At 43.9% G+C, this 21,508-nt stretch overlaps 1 protein-coding gene across 3 annotated transcripts in view; it reads left to right on the forward strand.

Moving 5' to 3' along the window:
* Positions 1 to 21,304, forward strand: part of PWWP2B (PWWP domain containing 2B) — a 45,036-nt gene extending 23,732 nt beyond the window's left edge. For all 3 annotated transcript variants that reach the window (XM_063132841.1, XM_063132843.1, XM_063132842.1), the window contains exons 3-4: positions 3,996 to 5,652; positions 20,754 to 21,304. In XM_063132841.1, coding sequence (XP_062988911.1) covers positions 3,996 to 5,634 — 1,639 coding nt within the window. In that variant the 3' untranslated portion in view covers positions 5,635 to 5,652; positions 20,754 to 21,304. The remainder of the gene's footprint in view (positions 1 to 3,995; positions 5,653 to 20,753) is intronic.
* Positions 21,305 to 21,508: the final 204 nt, after the last annotated feature.

Raw genomic sequence — 21,508 nt, forward strand, 5'->3', positions numbered from 1 at the left:
GACAGTCCTATGCATTTTTAGATAGAAAAAGGTCCTACAACTCCCAGGTTTCCCCAGCCAGCCATGCTGGGAATTGTAGGGCCTTTTTCTGTATAAACATGCATAGGATTGTGGCTTTAGTAATTTTTGTGAGCTTTTTTGCAAGGCTGTACTATAAAATTCCAGCGCTTTGCACTAACGAGAACATATTTGATTATTCCACAGTTGACTACTGACTGCTGAATACGTGGAGTGCTCCATTGAAAAATACCATGTTTGGGGCCTGGCAAATTGCATTTGTATCCTGCTCTTCCTTCTCCAAGGAGCTTAGGGTTAGCTAATGCCAGCGGGAATCTGCCCTAACCTTCACAAGAACGGTTTGGTTTTGAGGCAACCCTAGGTGCAATAGGATACTACCCATTCATTATCTGTCAAGGTTTCCGGGTGGTGAATAATAAAAAGAAATAAGAAAGAATCATGATACAGAATTAAAATATTTTAAAGCAGAATACGCTAATAAAATGGCTGGTCAGTCAGGGAAGGCTTGTTTAAACAAAAATGTCTATAGCAGGCCCTGAAAAGAAAACAACATTGGTGCCTGCCTGCCATCAGCCTTCCTATTGATGTCAACAGGAAGGGTGTTCCATAGAGAGGGAGCAGAGCCAGTACACTGAAGGCTCTTGTCTGAATGGACTTCAAATAGACTGCAGGCCCATGTTGACCAATCAAGAGCAGCTCATGTGATGACCTCAGGGACTGGGCAGATTGGTAAGGAAGAAGGTGCTGTGTCAATATCCTTACGGGATTTCTCCCAAGAGGTCCTCTGCATGCAGATGGCTATAATCAGGACCAGTATATCTAGTGGACCATCGCCCTCTATTTACAACCAGCCAACCTATAAGACCTTCAGAGGAGGCCTTGTTGGCCATTCAGCAAGCAACAGAAGGATGCAACATAACATTTCAAAATGGGTCTTCTCAGCAGCAGTGCCACCCACTGTCTGGAACACCCTCCCCCATACGGTTTGGGGGGTGGAAAATGTGATGTGAAAACATAGCCATTCATGCAAGCTTTCCTAGCTTATAATTGATCTTCATGCTGCTGCTCCATTTTATCATTTCTATTGTTTATCTTACCTTTGTTGTTGTAAGATGACATTTTTCCAGTGTTATATTATATCTGTACTTTTAACTGTGAATTTAATTACACATCACTTAATGTACATCACTTAGAGATTTTATTAAGTGGTATGTAAGTATTACTTACAAACAAGTGGAATGAATAACACAAACACACAGGAAACAGAAGCCTGGATTGGGTTACCGTATTTTTTCGATTCTAAGACACCATCGATTTGTAAGACGCACACTAATTTCAGTACCACCAACAGAAAAAAAGCTTTGATTCTAAGAAATAATAAACGCACCCGCGATTCTAAGACGCACCCCGTTTTTAGAGATGTTTATATGGGGAAAAAAGTGTGTCTTAGAATCGAAGAAATACGGTATATAGGGATACTGCCAGCCAGCATCACTTGCACCACCACACTTTCCTGCTACTGTGATCGTCAAAATCACAGTGACTGTATCCAGACTCAGCGTGGCCCTTTCTTCTGTTTCCCCTCTTGGTTGTGTGTGCATCATCATAGGTTGGGGTTGCTCATATGGTGGAAGAAGTAACTGAATCAACCAGCCCCTGTTGCAGAGCCGATATGAGAAGGATAGGGATGGGTAAAAAAATTGTTCAGTTCCTTCTTTGAGAAGAATAAACCCGGATTTGTAAGTTTCTTCATAAATGTGACAGAAAAAACTTGAGATTTAAAAAAATCAATTTGAGTGTGAGAAACCGATAGATTCGTCCACCCAGGCAGAAGGCTCTGACCTGGTTTGCACATCACGCTAAGCTACAGTGGGTTGTTGTGGATGGTTGCAGGGTGACTTACCATGATGTCCCAACCCAGGGTTGTTTTTTCGCAAGCAAGCTAGCCTGAGAAGCCACTGGGTTGTAGTAGCCATGTTTGGGTGGCTTGCTGTGTTGTTTGAATCCAGCCAAGCGATTTTACCATGGGATCGGCTAGAGAAATGACCAGCAAGAGCAGCAAAGCCCACTGCTGCTCAACTGTGTTGGAGTGAATAGGTATTATCCAAAAGGGGCTGTGCACATATAATAATAATATTAACAACAACAACAACCATAATAAAAAAATCTTAAATGCCTCTCCCTCTGGATCGAGGTAGGAAACAACACTAAATACAAAAATATTGTAAAATACATAAATACATGAAACTGATTAAAAATGTATAAAAACTAATATATTATTAAAATAACAGCCAGACATCTTAAAATTTGACTGGATAGGCCTGCTGGAAGAGATCAGTCTTTATAGCTTTTTTTTAAATTCAGAAAGACTGTTAAGTTGGCAAATCTCTCCCAGTAGGCCATTCCACAGTCTGGGAGTGGCACCAGCCCAAGTCTGCATGTGATAACAGTATTTATTTATTTACAATATTTATATCACTCCCCATCCAAAAGATTTCAGACCAGTGAATATGACACTTCCAGGGGTGAGCCCAGAAGTGAATGTAAACACTAGTTTTTGAAAGGAGTGCCAATTCCAGGAAACCGTGTTTTTGCTCACATCGGCTTGTCCCCAGAAGCACTGTGTCGCAGTCATGTGTGGGCGTAGGCTTTCTATGCACACACAGCCCCTATTGAATACCACCCAATGTCCACTACTAGGAATGTTGTGTAATTGTTTCTGTCTGTTTTACTGCTATGCCATGAAAATGGTGCAATTTTTTATTTATTTTTTAGCAATCTGCCTCTTTTCTCTGGACAAGCCACCCAGACACTCACTCACCATGACTTAGGCCTTAGCTAGACCTACCTGAAAGTCCGGGACGGAGGAGGGCAGATCTCGCATTGTGATTAACGTGAGATCCCTCCCCCGTTTACACATAAGGCGCGACGACCTCAGGAATAGAGGCATCACGCCTGCCATTTTTTTATTTTTTAAAGGAGACAGAGCGCATGAATGGTCATGCGCAAAGGTAAGGTGTTTGTTTGGTTTTTTTTAAAAAAAAACTACTTTCCCCACCCTACCCCTGATGGGCACAGCACTCCTCATGGCTCTGCGTGAGTAAACCTGTGGAAATGGGCCACACGCTCTGCGGTCTCGGGCTCAGCCCAGAGGGGAGCAGGCCCAGAGGGGAGGGCTGTATCCCGGGGCAAGGGAGAGATGATCCCTCCCTGATCACGGGATCCCCTGTGCATCATGGGAATGCACAGGGATGATCCCGGGGTTCGCCCCAGGATAAAGCCTGGTCTAGCTAAGGCCTTACTCTCAGGGTGCTTGGTGAAATGTGCAGACTTGCCTTTTGAGTCCTCCGCTCTTAAATGTATTTGACCATGTTTGTAGCACTGTATTGGGTTTATCACCTTTTTTTCTGGGAGGCTCCACATCTTTAACAGCTACATGTCAGGCAGCTGCAACATGGTCTTTCCATGCTGGGAATAGCTTTGCTACTTGCATTTAAGAATTTATCGAATCATTGCACATTTCTTCATGAACTGGACATAAAGGATATGAGATTTAAAACTTTCAAATGTGTGAGAAAGCGAAGCAGACAGATTCAGCCAGCCCTAGAGAAGGGCAGATTTTCCTTGAGAAGAGCCTTGCTTGGCAAAAACTGGGGAAGTACCCAAAGAATTAAATCTCTTCTCGAGAAATTGATGGGTATGCAAGTTAGCATTCCCACATTCTGTTTGGAACATATGGGTTGGCCTACCTATGTTGTTAAAAGTATCTATAGCATACAGCCTGGATTGGGCTTTCCATAAAAAGAGTAAACTACCTTTCCAAAGTTGGATTGCTGTTTCAGAACTGTAGGAAAAGAAGTTAGCTTTTGCTGTTCTACAATAAGAGGGTTTTTTTTCATTATCTATACAATTTTAGTGGGAGGCACAGTAAAAATCTATTCTGATCTTGTGCTTTCCCCCTTCTCACCTTGTTCTAGGTCTGGATTGTTTTGTATTCCACCAGCTTCATTACCAAAGACAGATGACCTTTCTGGTAAAACTTGCACTAACGGGACATCGGAAGACCGACAGCCTGTACAGCCAGAGACTGAACGGTGGTCTTCAGAAGAAAAAACCTCAAAGGCCAATGGCGATGAACAAGTCCCTCCCCTGTTGCCCCCACCATCGTCGGGCAATGTTCTTCCTTATCCTCCCTATTTTGAGGGAGCCCCTTTCCCCCCTCCGTTATGGTTAAGGCGTACATATAATCAATGGGTACCTCAGCCACCGCCAAGAACTATAAAAAGGACAAAGAGGCGCTTGTCCCGAAATAGAGATCCCGGTAGGCTCATCATGAGCACCATTAGGCTGAGACCCAGGCGAGTGCTTTGTGAAAAGTGTAAAAATACTCTGAATCCGGAGGAGGGTAACAAAGCCAGGCAAAACGCAAAAACCAGGAGGCGGTTAAGCCTTCAGGATAAGGAGCAAAAAAGACACAGCGAATCTGACTACATAGAGAAAAGGAGCAAAAGAGAAAAGCGGGAGGAAGAGAAGTTTTCTGGGGAGCTGTTGCATCGGACTCCAGTCATAAAAATATCTTACAGCACCCCACAAGGCAAAGGAGAAGTGGTGAAGATTCCCTCCCGTGTTCATGGCTCTGGGAAGCCATTTTGTCCTCAGCGACTGCTACAGAATGGAGGGGACCAAGAGGAGACCAGAGACTCAGAACAGTATCGGGAAACCAAATGTTTTATGGACAAGTCATCGAGTGGCCACCTCGCTTCTATTCCAAAGTTAAAGTTAACCAGGCCTGTGCATTCCAGCGCAGACGTGCCCCCTCCCAAAATCAGGCTGAAGCCCCATCGGATTAACGAGGGGGATAACGTTTCAATTTATAAAGCAGAACTTATTGACGAGATGAATGTCCTTCCTGCTAGTGGGGAGTCTCGTGCTGCTGCTGCTTTTTATGCTGATGAGTCTGCAGACAGAAGTTTAGCCGAGATGTCTTCAGGCAGCTCCTGTGAAGATGATGACTTCAAAAGGTTTCCTCAAGGTAAAGACGGACATGATAACTTGGCTTTTCTTATGAATTATCGTAAGAGGAAAGCGGATTCTTCTAGCTTATCAGTGTGTAGCAATGACAGCCTAGATGAATCCAAATCTTCGAGCTCGGAAGTAACATCACCAGAAATGTGTGACTTTTTACCTGGTGATGATGTTTCTGTCTCTTCATCCTCAAAAGAGGAGCGTAAGATTGTGCCCCCGTTAACAGTTCGACTGCATACGCAAAGTGTCTCCAAATGCGTCACTGAAGATGGACGAACTGTTTCAGTAGGGGACGTTGTTTGGGGCAAAATCCATGGCTTCCCCTGGTGGCCAGCCCGGGTGCTTGACATAAATCTTAGCCAGAAAGAAAACGGAGACCCTTCCTGGCAGGAAGCGAAAGTTTCATGGTTTGGTTCTCCAACAACGTCTTTCTTGTCTCTGTCAAAACTCTCCCCTTTCTCTGAATATTTCAAACTGCGGTTTAATCGTAAGAAGAAAGGGATGTATCGGAAAGCTATTACAGAAGCTGCCAAGGCAGTGGAACATCTGACCCCAGAAATAAGAGACCTCTTAACACAATTTGAAACATAGTTTTGGCTTCAGTAACAGGTAAGTGTATATCGGGGACGCTATATGCAGTACGGAAGCTGTTTTACACATGTTGTATCTTGGTGGGGGGGCATTCTTCTATAAAGCATTTAAAAGGGAGACAGACAAGTTGCTTCAAAGAAAATTAATCAAAGGTACAGTACACGTCTCTCTGTCTCATATAAAAGGAGTTTGTTATAAGGATTCCTCTTGGACTCAATCCAAAAGCATCTTTGCCACTTGTAGAAATGTAAGCTGCAAGATGTTGTTTTTTTAAAAAAAAATATTTTCAAATAATAGCTTAACTTTTAAAAATAAATACATCATTTATTGGGGCACTTGCTTAAATACCTTTTAGAAAGTCAACTGGGATTTTGCTCTCATATTTCGCATGCCTTTAAACAGCCATTACTTTGTATTGATCCCATGCATATGGCAGAAGACATAATTTAAGAAATAAGTATCTCTGTGTTGCCGGAGTGTTTAGTTTTTGGTGCCTTTTGAAAACTGGGTATCAAGCTACATGCAAAGGGCCATCTAGAAAACTTGTATGTCTGTTCCTTCTCTATAATTTAAAAAAAATTGAGGGGTTTTCTGCTCCCCACTTGATGAAATTTCATCAAGGAAATTATGGATTTCCTGCCTACAGCATCAAAAAAACAGCCAGCTGATATGTTCATGTAGATCATCTTCCTGGCCTGACTCACTCCTTCACTACTGCCTTCTGTACAACTTCATCACTGGCATAAGGGTAACTAATCCCACAGTTTGCCAGTGTTTGTATCATCATCCTTTCTTTTTTGTGTTTCAAATAGGGTCACTACTGTTTAGGTCAGGGGCATTGGCGTGCGCACAGGGGGTTCAGAGGGTTCCGCTGAACCCCCTAATGTGCTGCCGCCGCCATGTCCCCCCGCCCCCCGTCACATCCCCTATGGCAGTTTCTTCTCAGAAAGTCCCGCTCCGTTGGGCTTGCTCCCAAGGAGGCGCGCCTGGCAGGGCAGCTTGGTGGTGGAGAGGAGTGGAAGTTAGGAAGTTGCGCTCTGGAAGGAGGAGGAGGAGGAGGGCGGCGGCGGCAGCGTTTGGTTCCCGCAGGCCGGCGCCCTCCGCCTGCTGATCCCGGGAGGAAACCAGGGCGCCCCCGCCCGCATTTGCATCCATAAACGCTTGGAAGCCGAGAGGGAAAGAAGCGGGAAGAGCGCGCGCAAGGCGAGGCGAGGCAGGCGCCCCCACGCCAGGCCCGGGGCATGCCCACTCTTCCCGGGCTGCCTGCGCCTTTAAGGAGCACAGTCGGGCGCGGAGCGGGGAGTGTCCCGGGCAGGCGCTGGAGGTTGTGCGGACGGCGGAGTGAGTGGGACTCCTTGGGACCGCGGCGGCAGCAGCGGCGAACCGGGCTTCGGGTGGGCCTGCGGGGAGGAAGCCAGAGCGCGCAGCGAGGGCGCAGCCAGCATGGACTGGGGCACGGAGCTCTGGGTAAGCGAGGGGGCCGCCGGCCGGGCCGGGCGCCGCTCTCCTGTCCGTGGGGCACTGCTCTCCATTTCCTGATGCGCCCCCAGATTTCTCTGCTCCCTCCCGCTTGTTTGTGCTTTTCCTCCCTGCCCACATTCCCTCCCCATCCGACCACTCGCCTTCTTCCTTCCCCACCCAGGTCGATAATTTCTAGACTCGCCCTTGCTTTAAAGCTTGGTCTCTTCCCCGACCACAAATTTCTTCCCTTCCCAGATCCTAGTAGCCTCCTCTGCACCAAATTTCCCCCTTCCCTGCTGCTTTAGTCCCCCACCCCCCAAAATATATCTTTGGTGGTTGCTAACACTGCCTCTCCTCGCCCTGGGCTCTTTCCCATCCTTGTTCCATCCCACTTCTTGTTTGGCGACCCTCTTGCTCCTCTCCCTCTCCGGCCCCTTTTATGAGAAACTTTTTTCTCCCTGGTGGAGGGAATCGTGCGTAGGGCCCTCACCCCCACCCCACCATGAGTAGTGAATATAAATCTTCCCAGATCACAAGGTGATCTACTTTGAGCTTGTACAGCACCATGTACATTGATGGTGCTATATAAATAATAATAATAATAATAATAATAATAATAATAATAATAATAATAATAATAATTGTAGGAGGAATATCCCTATTAACACCGTTTGACTTTCTTTGGACCACCTGAAAGAAAGAGGAGGCACTTTCACATTTTTGAGCTTCACTATTTAAAGCTGTAGTTAAGGCTTCAATCTTAAATATAGCTTGTGTGAGTCTTGCAGCTCCATCCCATTCTATGCATATTTAATTTGGATTGCAGGTTTAAGGTGTGATCCTAAGCATTGAACTAAATGGGGATTATTTGAATAAACATGCTTAGACTTGCACTGTGTGAAATTCTGGTCAGAATTATGCGCACACTAGTCAGCTCCATTCAACTCATTGGGCTTTATTTCTAAGTTGAAAAACCACATTGTATGAGTGAGAGCAAAAAAATTTGCAATTATAATATCCAAGATGCAAGAATATAATGTTTGGATTTAAGTGTATGTGCCTATTTTTAAAGTTAGTCTTAATATCTCTGAATATCTCATGGAAGTAGTTTCCTGGTGCGGTTTGTTTAATTTAATGGAGAAGAATTCTATGGATAGCTACTAGTCAGGGTGGCTATGCAGAGCCTCCATGTTCAAAGGCAATCCAAAGGCTGTCAAATACCAGTTCCTGGGGATCAGGCCACAGCGGAAGGAGGGCGGTGGCCTCCATGTCCAGCTTGTGGGTTTCCCAGAGGCACCATTGGCTACAGTGGGAGGAAGATCACGGATATGACTAGCTGGGGTCTTTAGCAGGGCTCTTCTTACATTCTTAACAATCTCCTCGCCATTTCCTCTGTTTGCTGCTGGCGTAGCCATTTTCCTTCATAAATGTTGGGGGAATGTAGACAGGTGAATGGAGTTGTGCTTGTGAGTGCCCTGCATGTGCCCTCGCACCCTGGAGTCACTGAGGGCAGAAGATCATAGCCAGAATTCTGATCCGAATATTCAATCAATGTTTACCTTAAAAAAAACAACCCCTGGCTGAACCCCCTAATGAAATGTGCTGCGCACGCCTATGGTCAGGGGTGCAAAAAGTGTGGGCCACAGGCAACCTCTCCCCCGAGTCTTGTCTGGCAGCCCCCAGGCCCCCTATATCTGCCAAAAAGAAAAAAAATGTGGGGGAAAGAAAAACCCTCTAGGAACAGGTTCTATGGTTCTTACCATAGAAACACTATTCCATGGGCACTCTAGGAACATCCTAGGAAGCAGTACTTGGAAGTTCTTTCCAGCTTCCTAAGATGTATTGGGGATGCTCTGGGAAGGAGGCTTCTATGGTAGTAACTATACAGTGCGTTCCTAGAGTGTTTTTCTACATTTTTGGCTGTGGGTGGGAGGCGGCTTCAACACCTTCATACTGTGATGTGGAACAGGGGTTGTTGCTGCAGACCAAGATCTGTGGCTGCTGGGGTGAGTGATTTGCCCCTGACACTCCTAGCAGACACCTACTGTGGCCCTTGGGGATGAAAAGGTTGCGCACTGCTGCTTTAGCAAACCTTGAACATGAACTGTTCATAGGCCTATTGCCAAAAAGCCATCAACTTTGCACATACCACTCCGTTCCCATTTCTTCCAGCTTGTGAAACATTGAGTGATTTGTGGATGTAATACGATGTGTTCCCTGTGAATCCCAACTTTCAGATTTGTTTTTGAAAGGGCATGTGTTATGGATGTAATATTTGAACATTTGAACATTATAGGAAGGGCTTGATTTCTAATTTCTGGAAGCCAGGCCTGCTTGGAAACAATGTCATCTACCCTGGAAGCACTGCATGTAAATCCTGAAAGTGTGGGAGCAGACAGTGGTTGTGCCATGATGAATGGAAGACACTTTGCACATGCTCAGAGCTCTTTTCTTCGCTAGTGCTTCACATGTTCCAGAACTTGGCCCTGGTAATGAAAACAAGAGATGACTATGACCATGTTTGATCCTTGGATTTCTGTCATAGCCTCTGGTCATGTTCCTCTTTCTGCTCACCTTCTACTGCTCTCCACCTTCATATCTATCCTGCTGCTGCCATGTTTGTCTTCATCAACTGTCATCAAATTTTGCCAGAATCCAGGTGGCGAGTTTAGAATAAATTGTACCAAACGAATTGAGTAAACCTATGCAAAATAAACAGCACCCGTCTGGAAATATACTAATTTGTATCATCCTTAATGGAGAATATGGAGTGAAATGGCCCAAATATATAGACTGTACATACAGTCCGCTGTACACACTTAACCTATGGGCAACAGTGTATGGTTGTGGTTATCATTTGTCATTTAAATTGCTAATGGAGAACTTGCCTCTGCAAGCTTCAGTTACTTTAAAAGCAAAATGGTTTGTTTGCGTTTGAGTGTGCACTTCCTCATTCTCCCGAATGGCTACCAAAACCAGCTGCTATAATATAGTGTCACTTGCCAAAATGGAGATCTTAATGTATGACGTAACCTGCACAAGAAGCTTCTTCTCTTTGTGTTCTTTCAGCTTGCCTTCCCAAAATATTTTTTTAGATAAGGGAACTTAAGTCACTGTTATTTTTAAGTGAATATATTTGAAGATTTCCTCCAAACGTACACACAGATACTTAAAGTATTGTGCAAACCTATAAGGAGCTTTGCTGCAATAGATGGAGATCATGCATATGTAGGCATTAATCCTTTGGTAGCTGAACTTACCTGTAGGCAGCTGCAATCCTATTCTAAGCCCTGTGTGGGTCGCTCCACTTTTCTGTCCCCTTCCATTTAACATACAAGCCCAGTTTTGTGTCTTGTTGACATGCTAGCTGCGGAGCAACGAGCCGAGGAGCTCTGCTGGTTCAGCTTGATGGCCCCAGGCTACGTTAGTTAAATAAGAAGTGATGTGCAGCAAAACCCAAGATAACATGAACTTGTATTAGAAGAGTTGTTAACCTCTGGGTTCTACAATTGCTGAGAAGGTTCAGGAGCTGTTTAATGGTGGTCCAAAGGCTTGAGCTCATCCAGTGGTTTTACTCTTTCCTCTTGTCGCCACCGCTCCCCACCTCCCATTTTAATAGCAGATATCTTCTCTCACTATTTAAATCGCTTTGCTATGTGTCATTTGAGGAGGAGCTCTTTGAGCAAAATGAACGTAAAGGACGGGTAAGCTCGCATTATTCACTGGAACACCGCTTTGGATGTAGCCGAGGATTACAGCAAGTTGATTGGAACCTGTTCCAACTTCTGAAAATTGGCAACAAGTCCCCAAGGCTACTGTATGGTCCTTGAATGAGCCTAGAGCCACGGGCCATGTCCGCGTGTCACGGTAAGCCAGACTTGTAGCGAGTTCTGGCTTATTGTGAAGGAGCAAAAGTGCTAGTGCACACTGCTCAATCTCTCCTACTTGGCTCCTCTTGCCAGTAGGAGCAGCTAAACAGGCCAGGGAACCTCCATCTGTGGTTTGTCTACCTTTATGTTCAAACTGGGATCTCTGCCTTATTCCTCTCCCAATAAGCCAGAATCCTAAATCAAGAACAAACCTGTCTTATGATTCTGGCTTATTAGGAGAGGGTCAAGATAGGAATCCTGGTTTGGAGATAATGGTAGACAAACCACGGACAGAGGTTCTGCTTCTGCAGGAGTCAAGCTGTGCGGGAATGGTCAAGCAGTGTGCACTTACATGTAGTGGAAGCCAGTGGCTCCGATGTCAGTGGGGCAGTGAATCCGCTCCGGGTTTCAGTCAAAATGCTAAAGGAGCTATCCAAGGTACTAAACATCTTGGATAGTTCCTCTAGAGTTCTGACTGAAACCCAGAGCAGATTCACCACCCCACCAACATTGCAGCCAACAGCCTCCACGGCTTTCACAGTAAGCCAGAACTCTTAGCCATTCTGGCTTTCCATGACATCTGAACCAGGCCAGTGTGGGGTAGTGCGGGAGCAGGCAGAACACAGACAAAGATATATTGGTAGATCTCTGGGTGATTATAAGTAGAACTGCAAGAGTTTCTGACAATATCAACAACAAAAAGGCCTTCTTTCTTTTGGTGTGTGTGTGTGTGTCTAAATTAGGCTCTTGTAATAAAGGATGCTGGGAAGAAAGCCAGGAGTGGAATTTTGTGTGAAAGATCTTCCTACATCATTTCAGCCAGATACCTAGGTGTTCATTTTCCATTGCACTTTGGTATATTGGGCATCATCTAGCGCTTTGAGCAGGGACTCTAGTTCAGTGGTAGAGCATGTCTTGCATGCACAAAGTCCCATCTCAGGTTCAATGCCTGGCATCGGATTAGAGAGTGACCCCTCTCTGAAACCCTGGAGAGCTGCTTCCAGTCAGTGGGTAGACAATACTGAGCTAGATGGACCAATGGTCTGACTTGGCAGCAGGCAGCTATTTCTGTGCTTATTTGCAGTCATAAGGACTAGAAACTCACTTTTAAAAAGAAAGAAGTGGGAGCTGAGATTTTTGGAGATCTTACTCTCCCCCCCCCCCCCAAACGCCTCTGCTGTTGACTCTCTGCATGCACACAAACCCTTGCTTTAAAGCATTTTGCACACTAAAATGTCCTATGAAAAATTATAATGTTAGAGTGGGGGGTGGGGTTTGCCACAGAGAAGATGGTGAAAGAACTATCCTGGCTTAATGTGCTCTTCATAGTTTCTTCAGCATAAAGATAATTCATTTGTGTTTAGTTTAATATTAATTCTGGAAACCATCTTTTTTTAGACTGTTCTCCAAAGTGCCAGACTTGGATTGTTGAGAAACAATAATGAATTTGATAAAGCAATCACAAATATTTTACTTTCCCACTGTGTCTCATCAGAAGCCAGTCATTCCAACTCTGGGGAGGCAGTCAAAACAAGAAGGAATAGAAAGCCATGCTGGCTGGGGCAGATGGGAGTTGTAGTTAAATACATCTGGAGAGCACTAGTTGGTGAAAGCTGCTTTAGATATCTTCCTCCCAGCCTCAGCCAGAACGTCTTTTTTAATCAGTATTTTTAAAGCATGAATGGTATTAAGTCTAGCCCTTCAAGGAAAAGGGTTTAGCATGTAATATAAGAAAACATTACCATCTTCACCTGTATCAGCATCAGAGGCTCTTCTCACATGTCCACCTATCTAGCCTTGAAGGTGGGCAAGTACAGGAGAGAGGGCCTTTTGTGCAGTGGCCCCACACCACTGGAATGGGTTGCCACTGGGGTTTTATCTACCCCATCATTGCAAGCGTTTAGGAAGGCCCTGAAGACTTACTTGTTTCTCTGGCATTCCCCTGATCCTGTTTTACTGGGCTGTTCTGTTTTGTAGCTGTAATTGTATTGTAGATTGTAGTGTTGTCTAGGTCAGATGTGCTTGCTGTTTTTATGAATTGTTTCTATTTTATCACTGTATCAGCTTTTACTGTGTGGGATTTTATTGTTGTCAGCTGCCCTGAAAGGTGTCCTAGAAATATTTAAAATAAATTAAATAGGAATATGCATAAGGTTGTAGCCTTATGTTGTTGTTTTTTGTTTTGTTTTTTTAAAAAAGTCTGCTACTAAGGCTGCTGAGAGATTGAAATCTATCCTATTACTAAACACAGCCAAAGGGAACCGTGTTCATGTGCTTTCTTCCACAGTGCTTCTCCCATTGTTCTCCAGAGATCCTTATTATGAGTTCATTCAAATCCTTCCCCACCCCCACCCTCCCCCCAAAAAAATGCTGGTTAACTCGTTGTTAAGCCAAATGAGTCAACTGTAAAAACCATCCAATAAAAATTGTTGTCAGGGCTACAAAAGATGGTTTGGAATTAGATGAGAAAACTGGTGCCTGTTATGAGCAGCTCAGCTGGATGAGTGCAAAGCAACTTACAGTAGGAGTGATCTTGAGGATCACTCTATGCAAACTGAAGGGCTTCTCCTGTTGGTAACGGCTGGGCCTCTGACCACTTGTCATACCGTTAGGGATTATTCAAGCTGCAGGCGGTATTACGATTCTAAAATGGAAGTGCTAATGTGATATATTCTGTAGAGGCCTGGAGCTGTAGGGATCAGCTACGGTCAGTACAAACCGGCCCACGTGATCAGACTGGAAAGAAAATGCTGGGTTGGGAAGCAAGGGTAATAATGGCTGTCATCTGACCTAGAAAGAGAAGATTCTATGATGACCAGCTGCACTCTGATATATGAGGAGCCCTACTGTTAAGCAGCCTCGAAATGCAATGTCCAACTGTCAGGGGCTAATAAGAATGCAGGGCTCTGTTGTGAAAAAAGGCAATTAGTGTTTTAGCCAATGGTACAATGAACAGGATTTGATAGGGTTTTAGGGGTGTGGAAGGGTTGCAGTCCTGCAGGAATGCAAATAATGTTTGCAAGAATTACAAGCTTTCCCTGTAAATCATTATGATGTTTCTTTTCTTTTTTGGTTGTCCGGGTATCTTGTCTTGCTTTTATATATCAAGGGATTCTTAAGGATGCAATCCTGTATTTGGTTATCTGGGAGTAAGTTCAATTGAGCTCAGTGGGGCTTTCTTCTAAGTAGACGCGTACAGGATTGCACTCAAGAGTGTTCATAGTTGCCAGGCGGGGCGTTTTTTGCAGATCCTGTCAAGCTTTGGAGATCCTGAGAAGTGAAAAACAAGTCACATGGATGAAACTGCCGTTGTTAAGAGAGAAAGACAGCCATCTTCAAAGGGGTTGAGTGTAATCGGTGATACCTTTATTGTGCAGGATGTTTCTTTATGGATGAGAAGTAACAGAATTTGGAGAGACCCACTATAGCTTATCCTCTGACCTTATAAACCTGTCTGAGGACAAAGTGATTTATGAGGCAGTCAGTTTGGGGACAAGTAACACACCTGCTAACTTCTAAAAGGTGGAAATGTAGACTTCTCTTGAGTGACCTTGGAATATGCGGTACTGGATCGATGATTCAAATAAGCTAGTTGTTTGTTTTAAAAGCATTCCATATTGATGCGATTTCTAAATTTAGGATAGACATTAAAGACTCTTAATATGAAAGAATAATTGTAGTAGAAATAACAATAAATAGTGATCTGGCACATTTTGTTCATTTTTCAAATGTGCTTCTCATTTTCCTTACAACAACCTGGTAATGTGTGCCAGTACAGCTCACTCCATATTGCAAATAATGGGCTGGTGGATGTGGGCTAAGAGACTAGAGGCTACCCAAACTTTAGCTCCTCTAAGGGTGCAGTCCTATGGGGATGGCCATAACTCTCCAAACTTGGAGGCTTACAGCCATCCAGTGCAGAGCGGGAGGTGTGGCGGAGGCGATCCTTGCCTCCAAGCGCCTCCTGTTCTGCATTTCAGCTAAACGGGCTTTTTCACCCTTCTAGCTGAGGAGTCAGGGAAGAGAAGGGAAGGATGCTGGGAAGGCCAGGAGGATTCCCCGTAAGCAGGAATCGTCCCCAGTCTCCTGCCTCTGCGCTGGCTGCAAGGAGGAGGAGGCCAGGAGCGCAGACTCTGGGGTCTGAGATCGAAGCTCTGTCTCTCACCCAGGAATCTGAACTATCCTGTGCTCCTCTGACCCTGTTTATGGGCCATAGGATTGCTCTCCTTGGGTGCAATTCTATGCATGTTTAGACAGAACAGCTGGCTGAGGCATGTTAGGAGTTGTAGGACTTTTTTTCTGATGAAAGATGCATAGGATTGTGGCTTTAATTAAAGGCTGATCATCTGAATTGAGTGTTGAACCTCAGGCCCATCTGGCGTCTCAATCTGACCATCCGGGGTTTTCCAGAGGGCCACTCCCCCTTTCCTGGTTCCACCCTCTTTTGCCCAGCCTGGCTTTTGTATAGTTTTCTCCCTATTCTAAAAGGTTTCCTAAGGCTTAGTTACTGGCCGCAAGAGCTTTTAGATAAAGTATGCTGGTAATCTTGATATTTTTGGCTCTGCCCCCTTTTTCTGCCAGTCCCGCCCACCATTGAATTGCAGCACCTGGGAGTGCCTCTAATTCTGTTTAATACTCCCCAATCAAGAAGATCTAGCCACATGGGCAAGGGTTGATCACTATCAGTTTATCCTTTAGAATGTGGTGGTTGGATCATTTTTTATCCCAGGCACACACCATAACCGTTTGCCAAAAGTAGTTCCCATGCTACTAGCATGTAGAGCACAGGTAAGGAACCGATGGGCCTTGGCCTAATTTCATTCAGATAAGGGGAGCCCAGAGGGAGAGGAGGATGGGGGGGAGGGAGAGACAGGAGGGGAGTGATAGAAGGAGGGGGAAGCCCTCTGCAAGTGATAGGATTGGTCTAATAAAGGCAGGAGTGACCTGCCCCTCCCCTGAAGCTTGATAGGCAGGGAGTAAGTGAGGAAGAAAGAAGGGGATGGTGGGGAGAGAGAAAGAGGGATAAGGTTGGCCCTACCTACTTTTAGCTTTCGCCACATCCACCAACATCTTGCAAGATCTTGGTGGGTCACCCAAATTCCCTCGTAATGAGGGATTCCATAAGTGTCATGACTTCCTTTATCCGCAGATCACTTCTGTAGGCTGGTGCACGCGTACAACTACTTAGCGATTTTATTACATTAAGTGATGTCGAAGTATTATAAATAAATAAATAAATGATATTCCCTACACTTTCAACATAGGCTTGGGGCAGTTAGTGGCTCCTCTAAAAACAGGTTTGAACACACAAAGAGATTTACAACCTTCAGCCTTCCAGAAGCTGTTCAACCTTTGGCAGAACTTGAGAGGAAATTCCAAAAGATGGGAGCGGCCACCAAGATCTCTCCACTTTGTGCCCTTGTGCTTCGAACTGGAGGCACAATCGAGAGAGCGCAGGGAGTGTGACCAAGAGGGCACCCAGGTGTTTCTTCACATTGCATGAAAATATTGCTAAAAGTGATCAAGCTATCGGTAAAAGTCGCTTCCCTGCTGTTGCTGATCTTCAAACTGAGTGACCTACGTTAACCTAATTTAGAGTTCTTTGGAACGCAGTTTAAAAACTGCCATATTGGAAAACACAGCCTTGGAGAATCACATCACATGTGATGACTTGCATGGTGTATAAATATGCACAAACTTCTTCTCTTTATGTACTTGGCCCAGCCTTGAATAATTCTTTTGTGTATGTGAGGCTGCAGGTGGGCCGACTTTAAGTCGTTGGATCTAATTTGATTTGCATGCATAATTAACATTGTCCTCCGATCAAAATTAATAACTCAAAATTAATAATAATTAACTCACAGGTACAAAATTAATAACTCACATGGCAGAATATGCATAGAATTAAGGAATAGGGTGCCTCTGAGCACATGCTCAGCCCAAGAAATTTGGTTTCAGTACCAGAACTGAACTTGCAGTCTTTTCACACACAAACCCACTCCTTGTTTTCCTGAAGTTTCATCAGCCTAGTTTGGATGGAGGGCTTCCTTTTTGTTGTTGCTTTTGTTAAACCATTGTGAGTACTCAACTCTTGCTGATCTACTGCAAGTCGTCCAGAGATCTAGGAAGTCTCGTGTGCCTACCTTGTGTCTCTCCTCTCGTCCCACCACACTTAAGCTCTGATTTAGTACAATAATTAAATTTCTTGCTTTTTATTATAAACTAAAATGAACCATGAAATCTGGAGAAGGGTTTTTAAAAACGTGTGTTTATGGGTGGGGCTTTTTTATATATATAGTAATGTGTAATCTGATGCATCTTTGCAGCTCCAGGGGTTGTCTCGTAGAGCGTGAGATCCAAAAACAAGTTTATCTTGGTTGCGGGGAGCAATGATCTTTAGCTTTTGATTGGCATTAGATTGTAATATTTGGACTCTTTCAATCTCAGTGAATTTATGAAAGAGACATTTGTCTCAGGGAGTGTCTGATCTATGCTACTGCTTTATAACAGTTTTAATACTTTTGACAACTGTTCCGGCCCAGGACACATTATATATACCGTTTTCAAACTTGTAGATCTGGCCCTTAAGGCATCAAAAAAAATTATGGTATTTTATTATGTTCGAATGCTTTTGAAAACCTTAAAATGCAGTTGTCGTACCCTTGAAGTAAGAATATTAGAAGGGCCGTGCTGGATCAGACCAAAGGCCTTTCTAGTCCAGTGTAATTGCCATCTGGATGTCTACGGGAAGCCCACAGCTGAACATGAGTACAATTTGACACCTTCCCACTCATATTCCCTAGCAACTGATATTCAGAGGCATACCTGGTAATATATAGCTATCATGACTAGTAGCCATTGATAGCCTTATTCTCCATGAATTCATTTGATCCTCCTTTAGTTAACATCAAAGTATATTTTAATATTAAACAACAGCAACAAAGGCAAAATAAAACATTAATGGCCGCTAGTTTCAAGAGAAGTGCAAGACAGTCAGGATTTCATAAAAAGCGGTAAATATCGAATTGAGTCAGAATTGATGGAGTCTTCACATAGGCATGTTCAATATGTGAAACAGCCATCACAGATGTAACATAGATGGAGCTTTTTTTCCCCTTGGGATGCTTCCAGATGAGGCTTTTATGGTGCCATTGCCCTGCCTCATTTGGCCAGATGACATTGTCTTCTACAAGTGACCCTCCTGTGTTTCCTTGCTGCTGCTTCTGACTTTTTCCTTAATGCAGAAAAGCCATTAAGTTTTGGTTTTTTTAAAAAAGACCAAACAACTGCACAATGCCTTCCAATTGCTAGCACTAGGACCCCTCCGTCTACAAATATCCTTGGTGTCTGTTCACATCTTCAGCTGTAAATCTTGAAGATTCAAGATTCACAGTGTCCCAACGATGTACTTGCATCTATCAATCGGCCCTTAGATTTTGGTTTAAGTCCCAAATGCTAGGACACCTGAATACCTTGTAGACCATTGCTTTGTCTATACCTCCCAAGGTGGAGAAGCCTTAACATTCCAAATGCCAAGTATAGTTAATTCATTTTTTCTTTTTACACTTCCTGCTGCTTCATCAAGTGACATATTTTAAGGAACCTAATTTTGGGAATATTCCACATTCCTGTTTGGAGAGGGAGCAGTCTTTTAAGAACACAAATGTTGAAAAACTGCATCCTTCCTCCACCACTACCCAAATAGCATGCTGCCTTTTTTGGTTCTGTAATATATGGATTTGTCATTTAGGGGATGAGGACAGGAAATACAGGAAGCATAGGGCAATAAAAAATAACTCTTCAAAAGGCAGAATTTGTTCTTATTTATTTATTTATTGCACTTATATACTGCTCCCATAGCCAGGGCTCTCTTGTAGTAAAGGTGTACTAAAGGTGTTTTAATAAAGTCTTGTTCAGAGAAATTGTATTATAAAATAAATCTTCCATCTGTCTGAAGGGTTTCAACTTAATAGTCATTGGCCAGGTTCGGACGACAGACTGTGGCTCTTCGTGTGTTATTCAACCCATGAGAAGCTGCTTTGCCCATAAGCACCAGGTTGCGCAATGCGTATGTCATACGAACCTGGCAAGCATGGGTTATACAAGGGTTAAACAACCCATATTGTTTATTTAACCTTCGCATAACCCACGTTTGCACAACATGATATCCTTCATGCAGTGTTTGCATATTCAGAATGGTGGCTACACATGCCACAGCTTCACCATGTCATGTGAATAGCCCCATTATTTCTTTACAGTATATTCTAGGGTGTTCCTCCCCCTTTATAGCTTTTGGACAAGAAAACAAGAATATATTTTTGTTAATTCTTTTCCAATTAGATAACATTGGGGAACACTTGGATGTTTAGCATGTAAACGGGGGTGTAGAACCTCAGACCTGGGGAAACAAGTCCAGCTCTCTTAAGGCCCCAGTCCATCTCTCCAGGGCTCCCTAGATGGCCATACCTTTTGCCCCCCTCCCCAACTATTGATCATTTAGTGATTAATGGGCTTTTGTGTAGTTTTTTCCCATTCTAAAAGGCAGAAACATATCTCCTGGGGCTGGTATTTGGGGCCTTTTTGCCTGGATCTACTAACTACTGGAATGCACCCCCCGAAGGTTTCTCCAAAATAGAGCTTCTGCACCCCCAATGTAAAACATTAGTATGTATTTTTTTTTTTTTTGTTACTGATTTTATGATGCAATCCTGTACATGCCTACTCGGAAGCAAGTCTGACTGTGTACCATAGAGCTTACTCCCAAGAAAGTGTGTATAGGGTTACAAGTTTTTTTCTGATGTGGTATATGGAAGAACATGTTAAGCATTGCTTGGTAAAACAACTCCAAAGGTCTGTGTACTAACCTGACAGTGGAAGCCTAGAGGGAGTCGACGGGATTGGAGGTGATACACCATGTGATATGAAAAGCTAAGGGCCAAGGTGTGTTCCAATATGGTTGGATTGACAGATGGGCAGCCATGCTTGTTTCCATTCAGCAAGTTGGGGCAGCCAATATTCACTGGCAACCCCCCCCCATCCTCTTATGCCCTCCCACCCTAAAGCTGCTTCTGAGAGTTGGGGGACCCTCTGGAACAGAATGGGATGTGGTATGGAAGGCTGCAGTAGGTAGAGGGGGGTCGGTGAAAATGGTGTGCCAACCTAAGCAAGTGGAAACTTTTTCTGTGAAGGCAAAGCCACCACTGGATACAATCCATGATAAAATATGGTTGGTGTGTGTTGGGTGTCTGTGCTTAATTTCCACGTGATTTAATAGGAAAGAAGCTATGCAGTTGCCCCCACGATAGTAAATTTGCATTTTAGGGCATTTGTACTACAAAAGCAACTATCAAATCATTCCCCCAGCTCCATCCCAGTTTGGATATAGGAAGGGATTAAATAAACTTCTTTTCATATATTGCCTAAAAAGGAAAACAGAAACTTCGAATAAAAAAAAAGTATCAACTTAGTTTTTCTGTGCCCAATAGGAAAAGATTATATAAAAGTTGTAGCTTTTGCCTTGTTTAAGGCAGGTTGCTAGCTATTTTTCAGTTGTGTACCATGTAGTGTTTTTAACTATGGCCCTTCTTCGGAATGTGCAACTCGATTGAGTCTGTGATTTAATAAAACCATCTCTGTGACTCTCCACTTTTGCTGTGACAGATTTAGACTGTGAAGTTTTGTGCTATATTTAGATGGAGGGCTGTGTGTGCGCTTTTTGTAGTCAGTGTGGGACTGCACGGTGCCACTCTCAATAATCTCTCTCTCTCTCTGTCTTTCACTTTCTTCAAGGTAACAGAAGATAAGAGCACAGCTGTCCTAGAGTTTCACGAAGTCTGTAAACATCCTGACACGCTTCCCTAGGAGAATTGTACGGTTTCAATGCACATGGCAGCAGGATTTAGTTTTCAGACTGGCCCTGCTCATCATCTGTGAAAGATAACAGGCACCTGGCCTGCTTAGGAGGCCCTCCAGAGGCTAGTCTGACCAAAAGTCATAAGGCTACTTAACACAAGAGAAGCAAATGGGCGAGTAATATTTCAATGGACTTGAGACATAAGGAAATACTACGTCTTGGAATGTATTTATTACATATCACATGTTAGCTACTCTTGATAATTCCCCCTCTTCCTCCTCCTCTCCACCCACACTTACACACACATTGCTGCTGCTTTTACTTAACAAGGTCTCTCGCACACTCGTGTTTAATTTTAACGCTGCAAAAATTGTTTACTCCAGTTATGTACACTCTTGAGAAGGAACATGCAACAGAATGGAATCAGTGTAGTCTTAAGGTAAAATGGACTCACTTTTGTGTCTATTAAAATTTGGAAAATGTGCAACACATCATCCCTGGATGGCTTTTATTCAAAATTATAAGGCCAAAACCTTGTTTGTGTGCCTTAGCTCGTGGGATCCTGCCAAGCCCCCTTTCTCACCACTCCCACCCCCATCCCCAAAGAAAAGCAAACTCTTAAGGGTAGGCACCAAGTATGTCAACCACAACCATAGCGGGGATGTAGAGAAATAGATTTAGTGTGTATTTT

Source organism: Elgaria multicarinata, chromosome 8 (genome assembly GCF_023053635.1).
Source record: "Elgaria multicarinata webbii isolate HBS135686 ecotype San Diego chromosome 8, rElgMul1.1.pri, whole genome shotgun sequence".
In the NCBI taxonomy this organism is placed as follows: Eukaryota; Metazoa; Chordata; class Lepidosauria; order Squamata; family Anguidae; genus Elgaria; species Elgaria multicarinata.